This window comes from Pteropus alecto, unplaced genomic scaffold, assembly GCF_000325575.1.
Source record: "Pteropus alecto unplaced genomic scaffold, ASM32557v1 scaffold50, whole genome shotgun sequence".
Taxonomy (NCBI): domain Eukaryota; kingdom Metazoa; phylum Chordata; class Mammalia; order Chiroptera; family Pteropodidae; genus Pteropus; species Pteropus alecto.
In genome coordinates this window covers 8,183,034-8,209,110 of record NW_006431918.1, presented here as the reverse complement: position 1 = coordinate 8,209,110, position 26,077 = coordinate 8,183,034, and the positions used below count along the sequence as shown (strand labels likewise).

Genomic DNA, 26,077 nt, shown 5'->3' with positions numbered 1-26,077 from the left:
ACTCAGAATGATAAATATCTAGGAGGGACTCAGAAGCCTCACAGTTATTCTGTAAAACTTGAAAGTCATAAAGTCATATGCTGTGTGTGTGTTTTAAGTACATAAACACAGAAGCAGTTATTAAAATACTAAGGAGAAAAATATTCTTAAACTGATGAGCACATCATAAGTAATAAAGGTATTTCAGTGTTATCCTTTTTAAAATGTCTATGAAGATTGGGGGTCATTAGCTTGCGGAGCCCCGAGGTCCTTAATGTTTTTATTGATGACTGTATAAATCACTTCCCTCTTTAAGTATTGGACTAATGGCTGATGTTGTTAACATGCTTATCTTGAAAAAACATAATTTTCTAAATTTTTCACCTCCTGTAGTAGTGAATTAGGTCAGTTCATAGTAAAATATGAGGAAAAGCAAACTAAGTAAGTTTAAAGTATAAAAATAGAAAAAAGACGTTAGATGAGTACAGATTAAGTCTCTGCAGTTATTCTCTGAAATTCGTTGTTTTCAAAGTGGACATTTAAGATATGGATAGACAAGCACATTAAAGATTACAGTCAAATCTAAATTATGTTCTCATACACACTTGATTGCTTCCCAAACCATCCATTGCTTATATATAAAATTATTTTTTCCTAATTATGAGACCAATTGGAAACATTTTGGAAACAACTAAAAAGTATAAAGAAAAAAAGTTATCCTCAGTGTTAAGACCTAGAGATAAATTTAACATTTTAGTGCGTTAGATGTCATTTTGAATATTCCTTCTTGTTTTATGTAACATAGCAGACATTATGCACATGATTAATATTTATTTGAAATTGCTTATTAGTGACCGTGTAATATGACAGAGATGTACCACAGCTTGCAAAGTCATTGCCACATTAACCACTTACATCGCTTCCAGTTTTTAAAAACAGATAAATTCTGAGATTGGGGTCCTTGTGCATATAACCTTTGGATCCACGTCCATTCCCTTAGGGCTGGTTCTTAGCATTAGATTTATTGGATCAAGGGTTATAAGTGATGTTAAGAAATATACACATTGCTGAAAGGCTTTCTAGAAACGTTGCTTCAATTGAAGCCAGAACATTCCCATTTCACCCGTGCTGTTACACCTGGTCCAGCATGATGGTTATCAGACCCGATCAGCCAGGCCTTCCAGGAAGGGGAAGGAACAGACACTGAGCCCTGGTCTGAGCTCGGTCTCGTTTCATCCTCATGCCAACCCCATATCATCGCGTTTCACAGGTGAGGAGACACACTCAGAGAGGACGAGTGAATTCCAGCGGTCACACACCCAGAACTCCAGGGGAGTGGTTGCTCATTCAAGTTCAGGCTGTCTGATCTCAAAGTTCATTTTCTTTCTCAACTCCCAAGGGTTTCCTCTCTGTAATATTTATATTCATCATTGGCAGTCCAGAGAATAAGTCCGAATTTTAATTTCTAAACTAAGCATGCAAGTCTCTCAGAGCATTTAGTGCTTTAGTGGGCATGTACTGAACACCATTTCTGAGGCTGTCTAGTACCTCACACACAGTCAGTGCCCAGTGCAGGTCAGTTTCCTGCTTCCAGCTTTATGGTCCTCTCAGGTCACATCAGGTAAGCTGCCACCTACATCCCAAACTATTGTGTAAGCATTCCCACCTGTTCATTGTACTCTTTCCTACGTAGGGACCTTTTTGCAAAAGTGGAAAATACTGTTTCTTTCAAATTCTACACAATGACTCTGAAGAGAAAAAAATTAGAACTTTAAAGCATCACGGATAAATCATGGTTTTAATGTTACAAGGAGAGATTTCTTAGTTTATTAGTAAATGTATCTGTGTCTTATTACCTAATTCCAAGGGGAACCTCTTGGAATCACTGAGGGGAAAAAACAACTTCTGATTTTTGGTTGGTTTCTGTTGCAGGTGTGTGAATATCCTGATGGAACCAAGTCTTTGAAACTGGGAGACTTTGGGCTGGCCACTGTGGTGGAAGGGCCTTTATACACAGTGTGCGGCACACCAACTTACGTGGCTCCCGAAATCATTGCTGAAACCGGGTAAGACTCCCCGTGGTTTTGGTTAGTGCCTTAACTCTGGTGGGGAAAGGTGTATTCTGCTCCTCCTGCTGTGTATTCAGATGCCTCCTGGGACGATGGAGGGCAGGAGAGACCGTTCTCTGCATTGTGACTTTGGTCTCAGGAACTTAGTTTGTGCTTCTACCTTCAAGGGTGCTGGTCTTGGGACTGTGGCGGTAGCCCCGAAGATTGTGGTGAGATTGGGAGAAAAGTAGATGCCTTTGTCCAAAGGCAATTAATTCCTCTACACGGAATGAGCAATTTGACACTGAAAAGACCCTTTTTCTTCACTAAGGCAAGTGGCGGGTTCTGGGAGTAATAGCGTCTTTCTCCCCTTTCGCTTGCTGTTTCTCTAGCTATGGCCTGAAGGTGGACGTGTGGGCAGCAGGCGTGATTACGTACATACTTCTCTGTGGATTCCCACCGTTCCGAAGGTCAGTGGCTCTTTGAATGACAATATTTGAATTGTAAACTCTCTCCCTTTAATCTGGAAGCAGACATTTTACTTCTGGCAAGTCAGGACTAGAAACGGGTTAATAAAAATAACAGTTAAAAATTATATAAACATGCCTTTCACTTTTTATCTTAATTTACGACCTATTAATGTATATTCCTTGAGCACACTTCTGACATGAGGCCAAGGCCTTTGCTTGGTGTCGGGCCCTCTGAGCTTCTTAAGGTCGTTCTGTAACGCACACCCATTGTCCAGTGTCTACAGTTGCCATTCTCACTCTTTTTCAAAGGGAGTGAAATTTAAAGATCCTGTGAAGGAATCTGATCCTTCTAGATAAACCTTTTCCTAATTTTTAATAGCTGTCTCTTAATTTTTTAACAACTCACTTTCCAAAGCATTCAACTTAGTTCTCATAGAAATAAGAAACTCTCTGACTATATTTTATCTGTTCACATATTATTTAATAAAGTAGAATTCCAAGTACTTTCAGCACAGATAGGCCTGGGAACGAAACGGTTGACTCTTGGTGACCATGTACCTCACCTAGCGGGAGCAGAGGTGGCCACACGGGGTCGGGTGTGTCACGGAGGGCACTCAGCACACTTGTTACCTGAGTGTTGGTTGCACACGGGCTGAGTGAGGGGCTTCGGCCTCGGTGCCTTTTTTGATCAGTCCCATCTCCTTGTTTGAAGCAAATGAATGATTTGGAGCAGAAGTAGACGTTCATCTAATTTGATGATTTTCTTCTGAGTTTTCTTGAGCTCTCTCTTCATTTTAATCTCTTCTTTTGTTCACTTTACAACTATTTGTCGAGCAGCTACTGTGTGCCAGGCACTGAGTGCTGGGAATCAAATGCTCAAACATATTCTCTGAGGTTATGGTATTTATAGTGCCGTATTCCATCAGTAAGTGAGAAATATGTTCATTTCACTCCTCTCCCAATGTTTTATTATGAAAGCTTTCAAATGTACAGAAAAGTTGAAAGTTTTATCTTTTAAAAACGATCAGTGTTCGGTTGAGTTGCATATTTTTACTGACTTTACAGTAAACATAAGACATTTAGTAAACATAAAATGTCATTTTCTCTAATTTTGAGAGTCTCAGGGTGTAAAGACATCACAAGAATATTGATCAAGAAAAATAAACTGAGCATGAGCGCTCAGCTGAGGGCTGGAAATCACAAACATTTAATGAGAGAAATAGTGAGTGAGACCTTGTCCTCGTGGCATGGGTTGGGTTTCTACAAGTGGAAAGCTCTTTCTGTCTGGCCGTCAGTATCTGGCTATTCCATCAAGGTCATTGCCTGCGGTAGTGGGTTTCTACAAGTGGAAAGCTCTTTCTGTCTGGCTATTCCATCAAGGTCGTTACCTGCGGTAAGGTGCACAGTTTGTAAGATTACTGCACATGGCAGTTAGCATTTCTTAAATAACAAATGACCCCAAAAGTTAGGGCTGTCAGTTAGTTCCGTAGATCAGTTGGGCAGGTCTTCTGGTCTGGGCTGGCTCAGTGAAGGTTTGATGGCCCAGTGTACGTCACTCACATGCCCGATAGTTGGCTCATTGTCAACTGGGACAATAGATATGACTCAGCCATGTGCCTTTCAGCTTCCAGTGGGCTAACTTGGGTTTCACGTGATAGAGGATACAGGATTTTAAAAAGCAGCTGGAGAGAGGGCCACTTCCTCTGCTTGAACGTTTTCCAAATCTCTGTTTGCCTCACCTTTGTTGATTGACGTCCCATTGACCAAATGAAGTCAAATAGGGTAAACGTGGGAGAAGATGAGGTGTGTACATAGCAGAAGGAGAATGATTTGTGGTCAGTTTCTTAGTCACGCTGTTCCCTGGCTGGTTTCAGTAATGACCTGTTTTGGGGACTGGTCAATCACAGAGGGTAGTGTATTTTGATAGCTGGCGATCTTGGGGCCAGTTACGACATAGTTCGCCTCCATGGTTAACCCAAGTTGAGACCAGGGACCAATTTTCGAGGAATGTGTGCTCACAACTCCCTCTAGTGTTTCCACTTGCCAGTGCAGCTTGTGAGTTTTTTCTTTGACTTCGCTTTTTACTTTTTAGCAGAAGTGAGACTCAGATGGAACAGATATGTAGTTATCATGACTTGTTACCCAGTGGACAGCAGCTTCTTTGTGGGAACTGGAGATAAGTGTAGCTAATCAAAAGCAGTAAAGCTACATTCTGAAATGTGCTGCCTTTATATGTCATATTCAGAAGCTGGTCCTACAACTCCAGGTAGCTTACTTGACTGAAATTTATGAAAATGCTTTCTTTCCTCTTTCACATGTTGTGGCGAAATACAATCTGGAATGTTAAATACTAGTTACAGAGGCATCTTTACGACAAAGACATTATGGAGAGATTCCAGAACCTACTATAACAAAAAGTATAACAAATTATGGAAATGGGACCTTAAATAATGATAAAGGTGTCTAAATAATGATAAATGTAAAGTAGGATTACATCTCTATAAATTTGTACCTAAAATGAAAATCCTTTGAACAGATATTTCAAAACATTTTCTTTGTTTTATACAAAAGATGATTTTAGCCCAAAGCTTTTTAATTAAAATTGTTACTTGGAGTTTACAGTTTTATCTTCTTTAAAGCTAGTATCATTTTTTTTTTTTCTTTAAGGCTTTGGTCTTAGCTTGCCATGTAGTCTTCATTTAGTCTTTTCAACATCAGATTCTTTGTTGCTAAGAAATATGTTGTTTTTCCAGAGGCAATCAACATCTTAGTTATTGCCTAAGCAAGTATGTTCTTAGGGCCACTGACAAAAAAAAAAAAGTAGTATTTGCATGACTATATCTAGATTTTTTTCTTATACACACCCTGTAAATGAAAGGTTTGAACATCGTTTGTAAAATAGCTTACATTTTCAGGTTACTTTGCCTGATTTTTACCTTGCTTTGACTTACCATAGAAAAGAGAGAATACATGCAAACTCTTTTGTTGTTTTTAAGGTTTTTCTTAATGGACATTTTTAGATTTACAGCACCTTGATCCAGGAGCTATATTATTTTAGAATAAAAAAGTGCCCTGAAAATCTCAGCCAGATTGTAGAGTACAAATGTGTTAATAAATCCAGTATAGATTTAATCAGAGTGGCTTTCATTAAGTGTCTGCTAAGAAGGATGAATTATCTTTAGCTTTCTGTTCTTTTATTGAGGGCAGCCTGAAACTCTTTCAGTTCACAGCATGGATCCTTTGGGGTACATTCTAATTGCCAGTACATCCTAGGGTTTTGTTTGTTGACTCAGGCTATTTTGCCAAAAACCGAAATGAATGCTGTAGACTTGCTTCCAACTTTTTAGCCATTTAATAACAAAATAAAAGCCATATATATTGGCAAAATATAAACCATGAGATTCCAGAAAAAATAATAAAAGGAAATAGAAAAAAATAATAAAAAAATAATACCGAGTGGGGTCATAGAGAGGAATGGCTAACAGGGACGATTCTGGAAGCGGGGGATTTGTTTTCTCTCTTCTCACGTTGTCTCCTGGTCTCCTCTAGTTCCTTAAAGGTTTCTGTAAAATCTCATTGTGTTCTTAGGTGTGTCCTTCAGTCATTTTGAAGGACAGTCGAGCTGAGTTCAATCAGCAGAGAAATAACAATGAAAAAGAAAGAAAACATTTAGATATTTAGAAAGAAATGGTCGGTACACACTAAAAAAACACAAACACTATTTAGGAGAGCAGTGGGGCTCTCTTGCCTTGCCCGGTTATCTGGCCTGACTTGTGCTTCTCCGTGTGCCCTTTGACTCAGGCTCCAAGGACCAGCAGATGTGGGTTCGCCTGGGCTTCGGTAGATGCCGTGAATATTCACAAATCTCACAGACTCTCTTTTTCGTAGAATTGGAATGAGGCAGCCACACTGTCATATAGCCCTCAGAATTTGTCTCTAGACACTGCCCTCAGTGACCTTTTTCTAGAGATAATACATTTGTCCTTGCCCAACCTGAGGGCTGGCAGCACGACCAGGCTCCTCCCAGATGGCTGGGTCTCAGGTGAGCACCCCGAGCAGGTGGGGCGGGAACTCCAAGGGAAGTGTTTGTACACTTGCCAGGTGAGACTGAACTCCCACTCCTGGACTTCCGTCTTGACGCCTGCAGTCCATCTGAGTTTCCTACTAGAGCTCAAAAGCTAACGACTTTGCTCTCACCCTTGACGCACCCACCTGGTGCGGCGGGTCTGTGGCTGTGCAGATGCAGTTTTCTGGGAGGTTGAAGATGTCCAGCTTCCTGGAATTTTCCCAGCCGTGTTTTCACATTTCCACGTCACTGTCCATCAAAAGTCAAATCGTCATTTATTCGTTAGGCACCGGCTTTGTTGTGAGTGCACCTTTTGAGGGTGGGGCCGTTGGGCACAGGCTGGGGGTGGGGACAGGTTTGCCTCAGCCTTTGCAGGTGACGTCCGTGCACCTGGGCTCTTTCTCTCAGGCTGAGGTTAGGTGAACGTCAAGTTCCAGTGGGGCGCTAACTGTGTCACGGACGTTTTATCCAGATTCTGAACGCCTTATGACCCTTTCATATGTTGGCTGCTTCACTAATCTTTGGCTGTTTTATTGGAAATTTGGAAAGGGGAGAGGCTAGGAGATCCGACGCAGATGCGCTACTTTTCTATTTTTCTACTCTTATCGCCATGAGAGATTCAGTGAGGGCAGATGCTGTGATAGTTTTTTTTTGAATGAGGGTTTATCTTATTTGTGGATTCCATTTCTCCTCGAGTCTTTTTATTGTGGCAAAATATACGTAACATAAAATGTATCACTGAGCCATTTTAAGTGTACAGTAGCATCAGCACGTTCACGAGGTCGTGCAGACATCATGCCAGCCATCTCCAGAACTGCGTCATCTTCCCACGCTGAAGCTCTTCACCCACTCGACAAATTCTTGAATCTGTGTCTCCTCTCTCTTCCTCTTCTGTCCCCTCCCTCCTTCCCTCTGGTTCCCAGGCCTATCGAAATGAAGGTGTCAATGCAGTGGAGATATGACATGCCCAAGCTGACAAGACTGGACTGCTCTCCCAACTCTTTCCATGAGCATTTTGTTGAAAAAGAACTGTCTGGTGACTCTGGCTCTTCTGTTTCTTTGTCACTGACAGTGAGAACAATCTCCAGGAAGATCTCTTCGATCAGATCCTGGCGGGGAAGCTCGAGTTTCCAGCGCCCTACTGGGATAATATCACGGACTCGGCAAAGGTACCGTCTAGGGCTGCCTGGTGTCCAGTGGCCCTTGCCTCATGTGGGGCCATAGCCACTCTTGGTATTGAGCTCCAAGTCTGTCTTGACTTTGAGTGTGTGGTTTTTCTTTAAGTTCATTCCATGGCGTAGTCTCTGAAACTCTTAACTAAATTCCGAAAGCCGGACTGGCTGCCTTCCCAGTTTGCCCCTACATCCTCCTTTGCTCCTCTAAGCTCTAAACATTTGTTCTGTCATTTATTCAAGAATTATGTCTTGGACAGACACTGGAACATAGGAATGGACTTGTGACATATCCTGAATTGCCAAAAGGAATAATACTGCGGTGTTACACTGCGGAAGGATGAAAATGACCAGAGCTCTTAGGAGGGAACATCTAGTTTATTACAGACTCAGGAGACACTATTTTCTCTCCCACCGGGTGTGATTGCCTCGTAGGCACTGGGAGTGTCGCTGATAATAGCTTTTCCGTTCAGATGGCTGAGCTGTGTTGGCTGTTCTTTGAAGCACTTGGTGCAAACTCAGATTTCTGTGTTTATGCTGGAATTACCCCCTTTCATCTCCTTTATGACAATAAGCCTTCGTTTCTTTCCAGGAATTAATCAGTCAAATGCTTCAGGTAAACGTGGAAGCACGGTGTACTGCGGGACAAATCCTGAGTCACCCCTGGGTGTCAGTAAGTACCCACATCCCCCGGGGAATGCACACCTGTGTGCTCTGTGGCCAACAGCGTGCTTCCTTGCTGTGGCCTTTTGCACATGCAGAGTTCTGCACCCAAGTTCCACGGCAGGTAGAATGTCTCCTCTACGGAGTAAGTGGCGTGAAGCTGGTGCTCTAGGAGAAGGCAGCTGGCACCAGGATCCCATAGTATTCAGTTCTGCTCTGTGAGTGACCTGGGCATGACTGTCCCTCTCTGGGCCTCAGTTCCTCCACTGCAAAGTGAAAGGGGTGGCTGGGATGTTCTCTAAGGAGCCTTTCAGCTTCTGCCTTCTGTAGTTCTGGGGTTTGAGGGTTTTCAGGATCTGCCCAGATAGGAGCACATTTCAGACCCTGATCTCTGTCTTCGTGGCACGTGGCCACAGGAGACCTCCTGCTGTGGGCGAGGAGTCTGACACAGTCCCTTCCAGAGCTGGACAGAGGACATGTCCTGTTGACTACGGTTCCTTTGTGCTTGGTGATGCCTCTGGGTTTAGGATAAACACAGCCCTATAGATGGTGGCAGTAGGAACGTTTGCAAGTCCCTCCTTCCCAGAGGCTCCAGGAAGGTGAGGCTTAGAGACTGCGCCCAGGGCTGTCGCCCACAGCTCCCTGTGTACCTCTGCCACCACCGCTATCCCAGATGACCAGTGTCTGGGCTCAGCCTCTCTGGACCCTGCAAAATGACCTGGCTCTTGGGCCAACTAACTTAGATTCTACATTTTTTTATGAACAATAAAGACTAACAGCTAGCTCGGTTCTTGATTAAAATGATAAACTGTCCATTAATGTTGGGGTTTCCGGGAGAAGGATCTGTACCATTTTTTTATGAACAATAAAGACTAACAGCTAGCTAAACTGATAAATGATAAACTGTCCATTAATGTGGGGTTTCCGGGAGAAGGATCTGTATTGTATTATGTGGTGTTTATGTTGGTGGGGGCGGGGGCGGGTCTCAGAACCCCGAGGAACGTCTTCTTTGTGCCCCTGGATACCTGTGCTCACCTTCGGCCTACTCTGGGCCACGGGAGTGGGGTGAATGACATGGGGTCTTTCGGAGAGCCTGGGGCTGCGGGATGACAGGAATCGTTTTTAGAGGGTCATTGTTGCCCTCACCTCCGGAAATGGGCCCGTTTGGGAAGAGGAGGCGGTGGCGGTGATGGTGGCGCCTGCTAAGGAATAGAGTTAGCCGTGAGAGCCAAAACCGCTGTCCTTGATTCTTTTCTGTAGGATGATGCCTCCCAGGAGAATAATATGCAGGCCGAAGTAACAGGTAAACTAAAACAGCACTTTAATAATGCGCTCCCCAAACAGAACAGCACCACCACCGGGGTCTCCGTCATCATGGTAAGTGGAGCGCACGGCTCTGCCTTGGGCAAGCTGCAGTGTCCGGCCTGAGCGCTCAGCCGGCATTGACCCTTCTAAAGTAAATAGCCGAGAGCGTCCCTCACATGGAAGCTGGTGCCCCGCCCCCCATGCTCCTCTTTTTGCTTCGAGATTGGCTTGGCTCGGGAAGTGCCCCATCGGGCCGTCCCAGGCCGAGTCCTGGGGCAGGGGATCGTGCAGGCGCCAGCGAGGCCAGGCCGGCGCTGAGGAGCCGCTGGCCCCTTCTGGGCTTGGTGGCCTCCAGGGCAGCTGCCGCTGCTGTCCTCTGCTTCCTCATCTGGAGAGGGATTCCCAAGCCTGGCTGGGATTTACAGCATAAGGGAGTAAACCCTGACTACTCGAGGCTGCAAAAATAGGTTATTTGAAGTGTGAATTATTCTTTCTTTGGGACTTGGGATAAGAAACAACTAAAGTTGAACAAATGCCATTTAAAAAAAAATGTTTTGTGGCTTTTAAAAGTACAAAACAATGTAAAAAAAAAAAATAGTTTTTTTCAGGGTGGGTAAAAGGTTATGAGAAATCAGTAACAATGATCCCCATATTCTTTCAGACTTTGCTTCTTCCAGTGTTTGTAAGGCAGCTTATCTAGATCCACAAACTCACCAAATTAAAAGTGACATTAAAGTAAGTGAAGTAACATTAAAGTGAGCTCAGCAAAAGGGAAAAGACAGATAGGACAAGTAAACTTGACCCAGAAGCACGATCAGCACACCTGACCCAGCCGTCCAGACTCTAGTCCTTGCAAAGCAGCTCCGTACCTCTCCGCAGCTGCTACGGGGCCTGGGCACACAGCGGCCGTCGGCTCGGGCTGGGCCCTCTGCTCTGCCCACACCACTCATAGGATTGGCACCTCAGAGCCAGAGTCAGCTGGGGTATCTTCGGAATCAGACTTTGGAAGGAGATGGGCGGCTGAGTTGTTAGCATCTGGGCCACCCCTGACAGCATGAGGCCTTAGCAGCACCAAAGCCACCTGGGGCCCGACAGCTCGTGATGGGCTCTCTCCACAGCTCCATCATTCTTACCTAGGACAGACCTCTCACCTTCTGGAAAAGGCTTGACTTGTTTCCTATCCAACTAGAAGGAAAGCAGGCACTTATTCTCATGGCACTTTATAGTCTAGGAACCTAAGGAGATCCAGATAGACGCTGGAGGGAAAGCACCCCCATCCCCCCCTGTGACTAAGGAATACGGTGTGTGGTACGTTTGTGGAGTGGGCACCGCCTTCTTAGCCTCTGCTGTTCGGTCTGTCTCCTCCCTCCCCCAGACGAGGCCTGAGCCCTCTGAATGTCCTTGCAGCTCCCTCACCCCTCCCCTGCTGGGAAGTGTGCCCTCAACCCGCTCTTCTCTCCCCCTGACAAAGCTTGCACACGGGGTCTTCTGACATGTTGCAGGACTTTGGGGGTGCTCTGTGCCAAAATAATAGGAAGGCCTCTTGAGTTGTGGTTTTCCTGGCATTTCAGCAGTGTTCTGCAGAAAGCCCGAGAATGAGTTGTCAGAACTATAGCTTAGACACTTTGAAAATAACCAGCTTGATGGAGCCAACAGCATGAGAATATTTTCAGGTGATTCACTTGTGAGACAAGCACTGATGAGACTGGTCAGCCTGGCCACAAGCTACATTGTTAGGCACCTTCTGGGGAAACTTAGAGAAATAAAAACATTATAGATTGGCACACTTGACATATAGTGAAAAACCTTAAGAGTGACTTGTTAGAATCAAAATTTAATAATTGCGTTATTTAACTTTCATAGTCTCCCAGAGGAAGAACTTTTACCTGTGCTCAGGGCTTATGAGAGTTTCACACTTGTCTCCCGGGTCACCTGTTGACTCAGGGCCCAGATAGGAATTGCTGGCCTAAGGCCTGCGGCCTGCCGAGGTTCTGGAATGACCTGGCCCTCTGTCCTCTGGCCCAGTATAGGCTCTGTTCTGAATAATGACATTTATACCCCTCAGACAGAACCTATATCTCATGGTTGACAAATGGACTGTTTGCACTTGCCGATGGGAGTTCCACAGTCACATTTCAAATTCGGCTTTAAGTGGACGTTTCTATGAATGAACAGCCCATTATTGTTCGTAATTCAATGGTGATTGTAAATGTTGTGTGTTTACATGTATGTTCAGTTGTCACTGAGCCTGTGGGCAGGGCTCCATGTAACCCCATGTTCCCTACTCAACTCTGCAGGTCATTAGCTCTGAGGAACCGCTGAGTGACATTATCATGTTCAGTACCTTCAGGAGAAATCAGTAAAGCTGGTCTCTGGAGGTACCAATTCTCGATAGCCAAAAAGCCGGCCTGTGAATTTTGGCTTTTCCCCAAAAGCAGGGGCGAAAAGGCCTCTGTGGGGACTCGGTGCTAATCCTCACCCAGCTGAGGATCTGAGCTGGGGCATGGTTGTGTGGGGGCAGCTTGCAATGCTTCCATGTTGTTATCCTCACCTCTCCATCATTGTGTGTGTGTGTTCCGCCCTTGGGAATAGTTTTAAATGTTTTTTATATTAAAAATAATCACAAATGGCTCTCCCTGGTACTATATGCTCTCATAACTGGAGTATGTACGTGAGGCTAATATGGTTTCCTACAGATGCAAATAGTAGTGGAAATAGTGCATCAAGGTTTGCGGTGGGATCCTCAGGTAGCTGTTGCGTAACCGACTATCGGCTCTCACCCCAGTGCTTTCTGCCTTAGCCTCCCAAAGATGGTGCTTGAGGTGAGAAAATCAGAGGATAAGAATGGTAAATAACAGTGGAAGAAAGCAAAGTTGACGCCGTTGTCTGCGTTTTATTTGACAGTTTGATTTGAGAGTTTGAGAGACACTTCCGAGTTTCACTCTTGACCCAGTTCAGACTGTGGGGAACCCCGAAGCAGAATTCTGGTATTCGACACACTTCGCTTCATCAGAGCAACTTCTAATTCTCGGCCCCCCTCAGATCTGCATGCTTGTCTCAGACTTCAGACACCAGCGTCCAGCTCTTAGCTTCCTATCGGTGTGCGTCTCCTGTCCCTACTGACATCCTTTTTGGCCAGCCATGCACACCCTGGGAAAACTTTATTTTAAAACTTCTCCGCTTGCCACATTGCCTTCCTTCGCAGATCAAAAGCTGGCAAGTGCACAGGGGTAGGGCTGCAGTAGTTCTCCTGATAAATGCTGGTTTTCACTTGGATGGAAAGGCATCTTTTAGTGAGTGACCGCATCAGATGGGTACCTTTGTTAAGGCTTTTGTTCTCTTTTTCCGACTACATTTCCAAAGATGCATTTTTCTCAGTAAGACAGTGTAGAGGCAGCTTGCCTTTGGGATAAGAGAAGAGAATTATATTAGATAAGATTTTTATTTAGAACAGGCCTGTGGTGTTGGATTGCACTGCATTTTCTCTGACTTGTCCATAGCATGCTGAAGAAAGGACAGTGCATTTGCAGAGAGAGCTTATCTTTCCCAGTGGGCTCATCCCAGCCACAGGGACTAGAAAACGCCCTCTTGTGGCAGAAAAGGGAATTATCAGGAACCTGCTTCTCGCCCTGCATCTTGACTTCAGAAGCGATGAATTCAAATGGTGTGCTTTCCCTGCTCAGCGGGGGATTACGCTTCTTTCAGGGGGAAATTTGGGAATGATCTGGGCTTAATTTAAGAGAGAGGAAACTGTTTAAATCGTGTTGCTTCTGTTTAAAGTAAGTCTAGTTTCTGTCCCTGCTTCTCTCCCCGCTTCTCCTGCCTCTCCCGCCGCCTGCATTGCTTGCCTCTGACTAGGTCCAAGGCCACGGTACGTACTAATTGCACCGCGCTGCTTTGTTCGGCTGCACACATGCGTGTCCTCTTGACAGGAAGAGGAAAGGAGAAATAACTGGAGAAGCGTTGGTTTCCTTCACCCAGGATAAGTTTTGTGGCAGATAAAGAGTGGCTAGGCTGCCTCTCATACTACGGGCTTGGAAGCTTGATAAGAGCGATGCTCAGTTTCTTCTTTGGCTTTCTTCAGTTACCTCTTCTGCAGGTAATTGAAATTGCCCTTGGAAATTGCCAGATGTTCAGCTTGAGCTCAGAAGGAAGGGCCTCTGGAAAACATCTATTTGAGAGTTGACACCAAGTGCCCTGCAGGCAGCCACACTAGTCTATCTTAGAAAGCCCTGTTGTTTATTCATATCCGCCCCCCCCCTCTCATCCTCGCAGGGAAGTCAAATTATAAAAGGCCTTCGGATGGTGTACCTTTTAGCTAAAGGTGCCTGAGAGCTGAAAGCTCCCCCACGTTTGCAAAGCCCGGTGAGATGGCAGCTGTCTGGGTCTCACTGGACAAGCAAGAAATATTCAAACTGAATCAGAGGAGGAGAAAAGTAGACTAGTCCCATCTCCCAGTCTAGGGTCAGAAAGGAAGGCAGTTTCCTCATGTTCGTGGCTATTTCTGTGCTCCCTGAGGAGTTGAGTGGATTAAAAACTTTGGGGCTGTGATGAGGTCAAGAAGAGCAGGTGAGGGGATCGTGGAAGGCCATTGGATCCCCAGGCCCTCCTGCGTTACAGTAATGCAGCCATGTGGGTCGTAAGGGGATTTCTTATTTTTATGACACGTGAGAATCTTTTCCATCTGTAACGGAGAACTTCCTTTGGAAAAGTTGACTATTGAAGCCCCAGCATTCTCATAGGGTTTGCTTACTGTCCCAGGATTCTTTGGGCTCAAGTCTGGGTATGCAAAGACACATTCAGAACTGAGGCGCAGCTCAGAGCTAGAAACGGTTCGCCCCAGGCTGCCGCTCAGGGCCCAGGTTTAGCTGTAGGAGCAGAGGCCACGTACCACCTGTGGCCTGGGGCGGGTGCCCTAAGCCTGCGTTGCTCTTAGGCTTCTGTCAGAAGGGAGGCTTGAGGTTATTTCTCCTCTTCTGTTTCTGAGTCCCGTGCATGCTCTGTGGTGCGCTCTGTCGTGGTGGCTTCGCCCCGGCCCTGGCCAGGCTAACATGTTGTCTCTGCTGCTTTCTCTTCAGAACACGGCTCTAGATAAGGAGGGGCAGATCTTCTGCAGCAAACACTGTCAGGACAGCGGCCGGCCCGGGATGGAGCCCGCATCTCCAGTTCCTCCCTCCGCTGAGGAGAGCCCTGTGTCTGGGGTGGCAGCCTTGGCCCCTGCCCCTCTGGAACCTCCCACACCCCCCTCCCCTCCTGCTGCCACGGGCTGTGAGCGGGCAGGGACCTGGCGCCGCCACCGTGACTGACCGTGGCAGACAGGCCTAAGCCGTGCCGCCCTCCGACGCCGAGCCTCCCTTTGCTGATTGCTGGCTGCCAGGAGCCCAGGGCCCTGGGCTTGGTCTTGGTTCACAGTCTGGGCTCTGCTTTCCAGTGCCTGGAGGTGTCATATACCGCGTCAGCTTGGGTGGCAGATATTCAGAGTGGCTTGTTTTAAATTATCTGAGTTTCAGTTCATTGGACATTTCACAGCGTCACCAGGAGAATGTGAACTTTTTTCCAGCATCTAATGCATTTTTATAGGAACACTTGGGATGAGCCACGATCTCTCCCTCATTTCAGTAAACTCGAAGTGCTCCTTTTTTCTTACTGAGAACTTAGAACTGCGTTTGTCCCTTGGTGGGTGTCCTGTGAGAGGTGACATGGCACCTTCCTCCTCTGCTGACAGGGACTGGGGGACTGGCTTTCTGGTGGAAGAAACAAGCATGTATGTAAGAGGACAATCTGGTCATCGGACACTCAGCCCAGACCGCCAGACGTGCGTCCAGGTGCCTGGGGAGCAGCCAAGGAGGAGTGCTGGGCTCCCTTAAGAAAACACTGGATATTTATTTCTACACAGAGGATAGGGGAAGGTCACTTTCTTCCCTAGACATTGTGTGTATCCCCCCCAACTCTTCCCACATACGATTTAAAACTGCTCACGAAGTTGCCCTTTGGGGTTTTTAATGAAAGGCCTGCCGCCTGCGGCCTCCCTGGCGAAGGCGGTTTCTTCTCAGCAAGCTGGCTGCTCGCAGAGCAGGGTACACGCGGCGTCCTGAGGAGCCACCAGTCCGTCTCCTTTCGTCGTCTGCTTTTTATCCGGAGCCGGTGGAAACAGCCAGGAAACACGGGAGCACGGGCAGGCCGGGGGCGGGAGGTGCTCTGCAGACGCCCTCTGTCACCCACCTTCTGGAAGGCTGCGGGCAGTTTTCCCTTGTTTTCCAACCCCCTGCTCTTTTTAATAATTGTACATAATCCGTGTATTTGTTTTACCTGCTCATCTTCTAAAGCGGTGGGCCCTGTAGTTCATTCTGATTGTTAGATTTTTGCCTCCTACAAGTGTACCCAACCTGCAATAAACTTTTCCTTATTGGAAAAAAAAAAAAAAAAAGTAATCGGGGTGGGCAGAGGTTTCTGTGTTGTTGTTTTGGAAAGATGTGTGATCAAAGGCCCAGGGTCTGGCTGGTGCCATTGTCTGTTTTTCGTGACGTCTCGGGCCCATGAGTGATGCTTGGGAAGAACAGGTGGAGATGCGCTTTGGTGAAAGTTTATGTGATCATAGGTCTAGTAGCTCATGCAGCAAAAGCTCAAGAATAAACAGATCGTTGGTAGACAGCAGAGAAATCATGGAACCAATGGCAGGAAGGTGAGGCTTTATAGGAAATGGGGAGTCCAGGCATCTGTTCCAGCCCGTCTCTCTCTCTGTCACTCTGTCTGTCTCTCTTTCTCTCTCGCCATCTCTGCCTCTCTCTGAAATTGTGTGGTCTCCTGTCTCTGCTTTCAGTGCATTTCGGCTCCTGTTTTTTGTTCCCTCATAATGTCTGCTTGCCTGGAGCTCTGACCACAGGTACTGCATCTGTCCCCAACTTCTCAAGGCGAGACAACTGCAGGGCTTGAAACCATATGCTTTGGCCCTAGATCTCTCAGTTCAAATAGATGTCCGAATGAGGTGTTAGGCGATGATTTCTCTCCATACTGACACTGACTCATGATCCAGAGTCTGGTTACAAAATGTAGCTGGGCGTCCTGGACCCACAGCCGCAGCAGGTGCCGGCTTCAAGAGGAGGGCAGATTCAAAAGAGCCACGATGGACAGATCTGGACAATTCTGCTCATCTCGCTCCTCATCAACTGTTTAGAGCCAAAACTTTCATAGCTCCTCATGGAAATGTACTTGTTAATGGAAGACGTAAAGGAAGGAGCATAGAAATGAAAACAGTGGTAGAGCAAGGCCTCTGGTGCTGATCAGAGCCTGAAACCCGACACCCCGCCCTTGAACTGGAAGTTCAAAGATATTTGCTAAAGACTTAAGAAAATACATGGCCAGGGCAGTGCCAGTCACTGGTGACAGGATGAAGGAGCACCTTCTGTCCGGCACATGCTCCCATCCTCTACGCCATACTTGGGGTGGCTTGGGACATGGTGAGGGGTGGGGGATGGCCTAGAGAAAGGAAGCAGTAAGAACTAGGTGTGGCAGCAGCTTAGCAGTGGCCTGGCACTTTACCCCACAAACACCTAGAGCAGTATGTGGTGTGACTTGAGCCATCCAAGAAGTTCGGTGACATAACCCAGGTCACAGAATTGGTAGGAGACAGAGCCACGATGTGTTTTTAGGTTCTACCAATGCCAAAGCTCTTCTGTTCGGAGGTCCCTGTCATTTAGGGGCAAACCAAGGCCTAGATGTGAGTGGTCATCTGGATAATGATCCTAAATAAAAGTTCTGATACCACAAACACGTTGTGTATTCACTTGTGCATTTAGCAAACAATTGTTGAGCTCCTGTTCTCAGAATGCAAATTTAATACAGGTACTTAATTGCTGGGTTCCTCTACTCCTGCACAGTGAGAATGGCATGTGCTTATTTTATGTTCATTCCTTTACTTGAGCAGGTGATCAACATCTAAGGAAACCTTTGAATAAGGGTAGAAAAAGGGAAGTGGTGCCCTGCAGAAGCCATGTGAGATGCCTGCTAGGCTCAGCAGTTGGGCCAAGAGTCAGTGAGTGCCTGTCTCCCTCTCATCATAAAGATTGCTCTGATATGGAAATATATGAAATACATGGATTGAAAGCATTTGGCAAAACATTTCCCAGAATTGTTTAATGGATAAGATTGTAAAATGTGAATCGGGATAATGAGCGTTCAGAACAGATTAACCACACTGAAAGGAAGACGGCTGATTAATGATTCTCGGAGAAAGCTTTCAGCAGCAAGTTTGCCGTCCCACAGAAACATAATGCAAGCCACGTAATTTAACATTTTCTGGTACCACATTTTAAAAAAAAGGTAAAGAGGAATGGATGAAATTAACAGTATGTTTTATTTAACCCAATATGTTTAAATACATCCAAAGTATTATTTCATCTTATGATCAGTATAGGAAATCGTTGGGATAGTTTACATTTTTTGTACTAATTCTTTGAAATCAGGTATGTATTGACATGGCACATCTCAGCGCGGATTAGGCATGTTGAAAGGCTTAATGGCCATGTGGCCTGCCGCACTGGACAGGGCAGCTCTACAGAAGCCACAGCTCTGTCTTTGTTCTGTTGTTTTATTTTTGGCACGTGATGTGAATGGCTATGTAGAAAGAATGCTTCTCTGTTGTTTTAAATGGGATGAACTGATTTAAAATGATCTCAGCACCATGCTACCCTGAACAAGCCTGACCTGTCTGATCTCAGAAGCTAAGCAGGGTCGGGCCTGGTTAGTACTTGGATGGGAGACCACCTAGGAAGACCAGGTGCTGTAGGCATCAAAAACAAAAAAAATAAAATGATCTCAGCAGGTGAAAACACTAGTCCAAACCTGTGGTGTGGAATCTAAGTGTAAAGTCCTGTGATTCTGTTACAGAACCGTCCGAGGCCTTGGTGGGCACTGCTTCACGTGAGAGATGTCGGAGTGGAGAACTTCACTGATCACTGTTTCATTAGATGCCAAGAGAGCTGCTTACATGTTAGCATGACCTTCAAGTGCATCGTGAGAAGTATGTGCATGGTACAGCTGAGCCCTCCCAGGCATGGAGCTGTTCCGGGACCCTCAAGAATTGCGGTGCAGGTACAGCAGTTGTCACCCAGAGGCAGCTGTCCTTATAACTGGGCCACCCGTCTAGGTAGTCAGACATGCTTTGGAGGGGACGTCTGTGTCATAAGGCGGCAGTCAGCAGGTGAAGGGGAGACTCCTGGCAAAGTGGTAGAAGACTGAGACTAAGGTTATCAGAGCAGGGGTGTGTGCGTTTTGTGAGAGGAAGAAAGTCATTGCTTTGGAGGGAGGCTGATGCCTATACAACTTTGGTTAGTCTTAGCCAGTGGATTTTCAGTGGCTATCAGATGATAAAACCCACAGCCTTGAACCCAGAGGCAGGTAGCTGTGGGGAGGAGTTGCCACCATTGAATAGCTGAGGGGGACAATGGGTATATTCGGTACAGTGACCATCATTTGCTCCTGTCATTGCCCCTTCCCAAACACACGCCCTTTCCTTCAGGGTGGAGCTGGGTGCCTCGGGCCCCCAGTGTGGTTGGGGTGCCTTCAACCCAGAAGGGTGAACTGGGAGGGCTGGGCACCTGTCTGTGCTGAGGCTGAAGTTGGGTCTGGAAAATGTCAAATTATCCAAGTCCAAAGCTGCAAAGCAGCCAGTTGCTTCCTGCCAGGTCTGAGGAAGTAGCAAGCCTGCCCAGCTCCCCCCAGATCTCGGTTTTGGCAAGAAAAAATATTCCTGAACCTCGGGCAGAAAAATAATTCATGTTTCTGGCATATGACGGCGGAGGCCTCAGAATTCACAGGAATATTTGTAGATTGCCTTCTTTCCCTGCCGGAGCGCCTGGCCGTCGCAGGAAGACAGCTTGCCTAGAGGCTAGACCACCTCGGTGTCATCAGAAAAATGTGATGCCCCTTGGTGAGAGCAATCTGCTTTTCTGGCTCACAACAATGAGGACTGGCAGTGATGTGTCAGTGTCATTAATAGTAGCCTTGGATTTTTAAAATAGTGATCTTATGACGGGGGAATCTAAGAAATGCATCATGGACTCCACTTTTCAAATCTAAAAAAAAAAGTCCGAAAGGTGTTTCTCCCACTTGTCTGAGAGGACACAGAATTATTATTTATTTTGTTACTTTATTGATTTTCCACTTATGGTCTCTTCTTCCCTTTTTCCAGTTAGGATGTTTAGCAACTTCCCAGCTTCCTTGCTTCCCCCTGCAATGAAAACTGGAGATTCCTGCATGACAGACACCATTACACTTTATGTGACAAAAAAGGGAAGTAGCTAAGCAAGTTGCTCTCCTGGTTGAAGTAGAAAACTCTCTCCTTAGGGTGGGGAGGGGGCAGGGATAGCCAAGAGGAGGTGTTGGTGTGGTTGCTGATATGCATGGCTTATGCAGATTTTGAGATTTAAGTCCCGCCCCCTTTTCAGTTTGTGATTTCACATGATGTCACTTGATGACAGGAGGCTACTCCATGATCTAGAACAGACACCTGGAACTGGCAGAGCTTCTCCACCATGCTATGTTGAGATCCCTCCAGATGTTTAAAGACACTTCTGCTGCTTGGTGTGGAGGGATATCTCGTAGGTCCGCTGTGTTCTTCAGCAGTGATGGACAGAACTGATGCAGAAGGACCAAACTGGGCCCACGATTTGCATGGCCAGGAGCTCTTGACATCATACTGAAGGAACCTAGTGAAAGTCTCTCCCCTCAGACTCCTATCTTGATGCATCTAATTGTTGTCTGCTGTTTTCACTCAATTCTAGTTGCTGAAAAGGGTACAAAGTGGACGTGCAGTCTGGCTGCAGCCAGGGTTCCCTGGCCATCTCCTGTGAACCTGACCCACACGACCTCTGCATCCCACTGCCCCTCTCACATCGAGGTGGGAGGACATATGGCACCAGGTATGTGTGAGCAGCCCCCTGGCCTTTTGGCTCAACTCTGCTCTTAGAGCTGGATGGAAAAGGGCCGGATTGTAAGGTTCTCACCTCATGTCCCACAGCTTCTCATGTTGCCGTGCAGGATATTTTGAATCTTCTTGTCTGGTATGCTGAGAAGTAGAACTGAAGTGTGATGTTTTTTTCAGGAGGCAAAACTGTTTGTTTTTATCGATTAATCTGTGGAAGCATTTACTTACGGAGGTTGGCTGTGCTTGGGGACTAAGATGCTCATCTGCGTGACTTGTCCACCAGTTTGTATCGGTGTGCTCGTCAGGTTTTCACCGTCTCTACTCTCTAAGCCCTCATCCTTTGCTCCAGAGATCTTAGTGGTATTTCTGAAATTACAGAGCCTCAAGGACTAGACTGGTGATAGTTCAGAAAGAATCTGTACTATCTGGGAAGAAAATCTTAATTTTTTGAGGCGACGCATCTGAAAACCAGCCATAAATCACTGTATGTAACTGAGCTATGTCCACTTTCCTGAAAGTGAATAATGTAGTTCATTCACTTTCATCCCAAACCATGTTAACTTTTTTCCCTAATTGGTTTACATTTAAAGTAATGCTTTTTTTTTTTTTTGAGTTAAAACTGGATAAATGTTTGAATGTTAGATAAATCCTAACAAATATTGTACTAAATAGATTCTACCATTCAGAAGCCGTTGTGTTGATGCCAGCTACATTTGTTAACTGAAAATTCAGTTAATTTTCTATAGTTCTAAATTTTAAACACGATAAAAGTGGTAGAGGCACTGATTTTCTTCTCAGGCTTCAAGAGGAAGCTGCTTTATTAACTTTGCTTCAGGCGTTTTGAAGCAATATGGCTGAAGTGTCATGTGCCCAGTCTGTGACAGGCATTCCTAACTGTCTTCCACCATTTCCCTACGATTTCCAAAGCACGAGATTTCCAGTGAGCACGTTTAGCTAATGTTACCAGTCACAGGGACGTTTCCTGGATTCTAAGATATACTTGCCCTCTCTCACGTTTTACTATCTGTTATTTTCTTTAATGGTTTATAAAGCAGTCGTGGATGGTAAATGACATAGTACATAAAGTTCCTTGTTTGGTCATTTGTTAGATACAGGTTTAGTGTTCTCATTTGTGTATGTCTCAGTGAGCGGGAGCTATCTGGACAGAGAAGGCCCGTGTTCTGGTTTTCATTCAAGAGAGTCTCTCATTGGTTGTTCAAAATCTATAATTTAACCAGTTTGACTTTTTAAAAAAAAATTTTTGCAAACAGTTGTTTTATCAGTGTTTTAAAATTAGGAGTGAAAAGATATTGCCAAAAGTTCAGCTGTAAATGTCATTTAATTTTTCTCTCAAACTGAGTTGTTCCACTCTAAATCTCTGCTTTTAGAGAAGAGCTGAATGTGTAGAAAAGTATAAGGGGACCCTTTTAGGTGAGGTGCACGAGAACAGAGATGGAACGTCAAAGCTCACAACTTACAAAGAATTTATTTATGCAATACAGACCTTTTCTCAAATATTTTTCACAGAATTCCATACAGCAATCTACTAGAAAAGTAGGATTATACAACACCAAAATGACATTGTTTCTTAGTACAAATTGCTAATCAAAAGGAAGGTGCAGATAGTTTGGTAACAAATAGAAGGTAAGAGGGGGTGTTGCTTAATACAGCACCTGGAGCCTGCCTTCCCCGACCCAGGGTGGGAGACGGGGAGCCCCCAAAGGCCCTGCCTCAGCTTGGGCCCAGTCACACCTCAGGGCTGAGCTTTGGTACTTGCAACTTTAAAACAGATGTTGTGAGCCCAAGAACATTTCCATCATTTCATTTTGGTGTGCGATGAGGATGACAAATCACGAAAACATTGTAAATATTTCACACTTGCTATAACATTACATCTTTTATGTTAACCACACAATAAAATAGCCCTCCCCAAACCATAATTTCCTAGGTCTAAAACATGCTCGAAGAAGAATATGGATAGAAATAATTCACTGAGATGTTTTAAATTACATTTACCATAATTTAAACATTACTATTTAAGTCCCAGAAATTTCAGCACTTAAGAAGCACAATTGTTTGGAAAAATACAGGACCCAAAGTACAGCATAAAATTCCCCTATCCCAGTATTATAACCCACTTCCCTACTAAAATCATATATTTGTCAAGATTACAGATAAATGGGAAGTGTTTTTTTTTTTTCATAATACAGCTAGAATAAGTGGGTTTACTCACTCCACTGTAAGTTTCCATAATTGGTGAAAATAGACTTCTTGATATGACTAAAAATATAGATTTTTTTTTTTAAACTACAGAACCCAGCAGCCAGTTTTCTGCTTTGCTATACCCACCCCCAAAGTCGAGCAAAGTCTACAAAAATAGCAATTAACTTTAAAAAATATTTTGCTTAAGAGCAAATTTAAGTTACATTCATATGTGGTAGCTATTTCTAAAAGATGCTCCAGGGTACCCCTCCTGCCCAGGCTGGGGGCAAGGCTGATGTGCAGCTGTCACTATCAGTAGCGGGTTTGGTATTCATGATGCCACCGGTTAAAGTCGTTGTAGAACAGAACGATGCTTCCTGAGGCCATGCCAGCAATGATGCACCTGGGAGAAGCACAGAGAGAGGGCTTACAAACCTATTTATTTCCTAGAGATCTGTTACTAAAAGAACTGCCCTCCCTAAATCCACAAGGTAAAGATGGAAGATGGCAGCACTACAATTTATGAGAAGTAAGGTATGCTTTTCGATGACTAAAATGCAGCCCCAAGTAAGCTTAGAGTGCCACTTCTGACACTCTACAAGGATCCAAGCCATAGCTTTCTCTCCCTCTTCCTCTCTTTCTTTCTTTCTATTGAAAATACAGCTGGTACACGTAGGATGAAGCACTAAAACCTGAGCAGGTTGATAACTTCTATGCAGGGGCGGGGCTGGAGAGCACTATCTTTTATGTTAGGTATCAGAATCAAAACAAAGGACCACCATCTCAAAGTAATTGCTGGTGGAGGATGCAGCCAATAGTCAAGTGGCAGATCTGTGACAGGCAGATAATCAGTGAAGAGTAAGAAAGCAGAGTGCTGACCGTAATCTGGGCGGAGCTCGCTTGGCAGAACAGTCTATGTCCATCATGCTCTAGGTAGAGCGAGGCCTCGTTTTCATAACAGCAATTTCTGAAGCGATCACTAAAGGCAGGAGCTGCTGCTGCTGCTTGTTCCCCTCCCTGAGACAGTGGTGCAGGGAGGAGACTGAGAGCAGGCAGACGAGCCTCCCTCAGAGCTGCCAGGCTCAGCCTATTATCTTAGATCTTTCTCTGTACGGTTTGGTTAAGACCAGTCCTTAGAAGTCATGTTCAGTATCTTTCCTACCTCTTATAAAATTAGGAACTGAAATGTGTCACGACACAAAATCAACTAAACACAAAAGGAGGCGGAAATGAGGGACACAAAAAAGCTCTAAGACCCAGAAAACACATACATAGTAAAATGGCAAAAGTCTTTCCTGATCAGCAATTACTTTAAATGTGAAGAGGTTAAACACTCTAAACAAAAGGTAGAAACTGGTAGAATGGCTAAAAAAACATGATCAAATATATGCTGACAAGAGACTCACTTTAGATCTAAGGACAAACAGGTTGAGAGCGAAGGGTGGGAAAAGATATTCCCTGCAAATAGCAACAAAAAGAGGTGGGTAGCTATGCTAATACAGACAACACAGGCTTTACGTCAAAATCTGTAGCGAGAGACAGACACTGTATGTCAACATAAAGGTCAATTCATCAAGAAAGTAATGAATTACATATTCACTGATCACAGTGGTGATGACTGCATATAACAACGTAAATTTACTTAATGCTACTGAATTATATACCAAAAAGTGGCTTAAATGGTAAATTTTGTTACCACACACAAAAAATTAGGAACTAAAATAAGTGTATATTAAGAGGAAATAAAACTCTAGATAAAGAGTATCACCCCAAAATTTACCACTTGGGAGGTTTTAGGAAATAAGCCAAATCTCTCAATGGAATCCTCATGGACAGAGATGTGGACTTTTTACATTAAACACTTTATGACACTTAAAATTTAAGAAAAAAGGTGCTGTAATAAACAGCAATGTGTAACTGGAGCTTTTGTGTCTTAAGTCTTGTCCAGTCCTGGAGACTTCACCTTTGTCCACAGTGGCAATGCCATCAGAAAGAAAATCCCACTTTTTAAAAGTATCTTGGAAACCCCAATATCGATTGGCTTTTTTCATTGCATAGGTGACCACCACAACTCAGCCCATTTAAATACATTCCCTCTGCGGTCTTTACTGCCACCGCTAGCAGACCATGATGCCAGTGTTACCTCTGGTCGTAAGACAGGGCCAGGGCCCGGACTCCAGCGTCACAGCCCGGATAGGCAAAGAGCTGCTTGAGGTCCGACACCTGCCGGAGCATGACCACACCGCTGTCTCCTCCTGTGAGCAGGTACTGCCCGTCCCGGCTCAGCTGGATGGCCTGTAAGACAAAGCAACATTCAGCAGAGGTGTGGCTCTAGGGGAACTTGGCCCCTGGCCCTCGTACATGATGGCACAGGGAGAAGGGAGGGGCAGTGCATATGTGCTCCTGAGGGGCTTTCAGGAAATCAGGAGTCGTGGAAGACTTTTGCCATTTCTCAAAATCAAATGGACAGTTAGGCCATGCTTGAGTTTTTTGTTTCTTTAAATATTTTTTTTCAATTATAGTTGACATACAATATTATTAGTTTCAGGTGTACAATAGTGATTTGATATTTATATAACTTATGAAACGATCACCTGGGTAAATCCAGTACCCACCTGATACCATACATATTTATTACAATACTGATTTTATTCCTCATGCTATACCCTACATCTCTATGACTATTTTGTAAATACCAATTTGTACCTCTTAATCCCCTCCCCTTCACCCATACCCCCACTCCTCCCAATCCAGCAACCATCCAAATGCTCTGTATGTACGAGGTGGTCTCTATTTTGCTTGTTTATCCTGTCCTCTAGCTTCTACATATACGATATTTGTCTAGATCTGTCTGACGTACTCCACTCAGCACAGTACCCTCTAGGTCCACTCATGTTGTTGCAGATGCCTAGATTCCATTCTTTTTCACGGCTAAGTAGTATTCCACTATATATGTGTACCACCTCTTCTCCATCCATTCATCCACTGATGGACACCCAGGCTGCCTCCATATCTATCTTGGCTATTGTAAATAATGCTGCAGTGAACATATGGGTGCACATGTCCCTTCGAAGTAATGGTTTGGGTTTCTTTGAACAAATACCCAGAAGTAGGATTACAGGGTCCTCCTTTGTCTCTTGTTATAAGCCTGTAAAGTCCATTTTGTTTGGTATAAGCACTGCTACTCCAGCTTTTTTGTTTCTGTTTTCATGAAATACCTTTTTTCCATCTCTTTATTTTAGTCTGTG

The 26,077-nt window shown here is 45.0% G+C and overlaps 2 protein-coding genes across 21 annotated transcripts in view; one reads left to right on the top strand and one right to left on the bottom strand.

Annotated features, from left to right (window-relative positions):
• DCLK2 (doublecortin like kinase 2) overlaps window positions 1–26,077 on the top strand; it is a 153,843-nt gene that overhangs the window by 119,994 nt on the left and 7,772 nt on the right. For 7 of the 20 annotated variants that reach the window (XM_015600706.2, XM_025042829.1, XM_025042822.1 and 4 more), the window contains 7 exons: window positions 1,912–2,045; window positions 2,420–2,497; window positions 7,636–7,732; window positions 8,328–8,408; window positions 9,659–9,775; window positions 18,590–18,793; window positions 20,485–20,622. In XM_015600706.2, coding sequence (XP_015456192.1) covers window positions 1,912–2,045; window positions 2,420–2,497; window positions 7,636–7,732; window positions 8,328–8,408; window positions 9,659–9,775; window positions 18,590–18,793; window positions 20,485–20,553 — 780 coding nt within the window. In that variant the 3' untranslated portion in view covers window positions 20,554–20,622. The other 13 variants (XM_006906270.3, XM_025042805.1, XM_015600711.2 and 10 more) reach the window with 10 other exon arrangements.
• Window positions 22,095–26,077, bottom strand: part of LRBA (LPS responsive beige-like anchor protein) — a 558,252-nt gene continuing 554,269 nt past the window's right edge. Inside the window, exons 58-59 of the mRNA XM_006906268.3 lie at window positions 24,973–25,124; window positions 22,095–23,232 (exon numbers count right to left, since the gene is read on the bottom strand). Of these exons, the coding sequence (XP_006906330.1) occupies window positions 23,142–23,232; window positions 24,973–25,124 (243 nt within the window). The 3' untranslated portion in view covers window positions 22,095–23,141. The remainder of the gene's footprint in view (window positions 23,233–24,972; window positions 25,125–26,077) is intronic.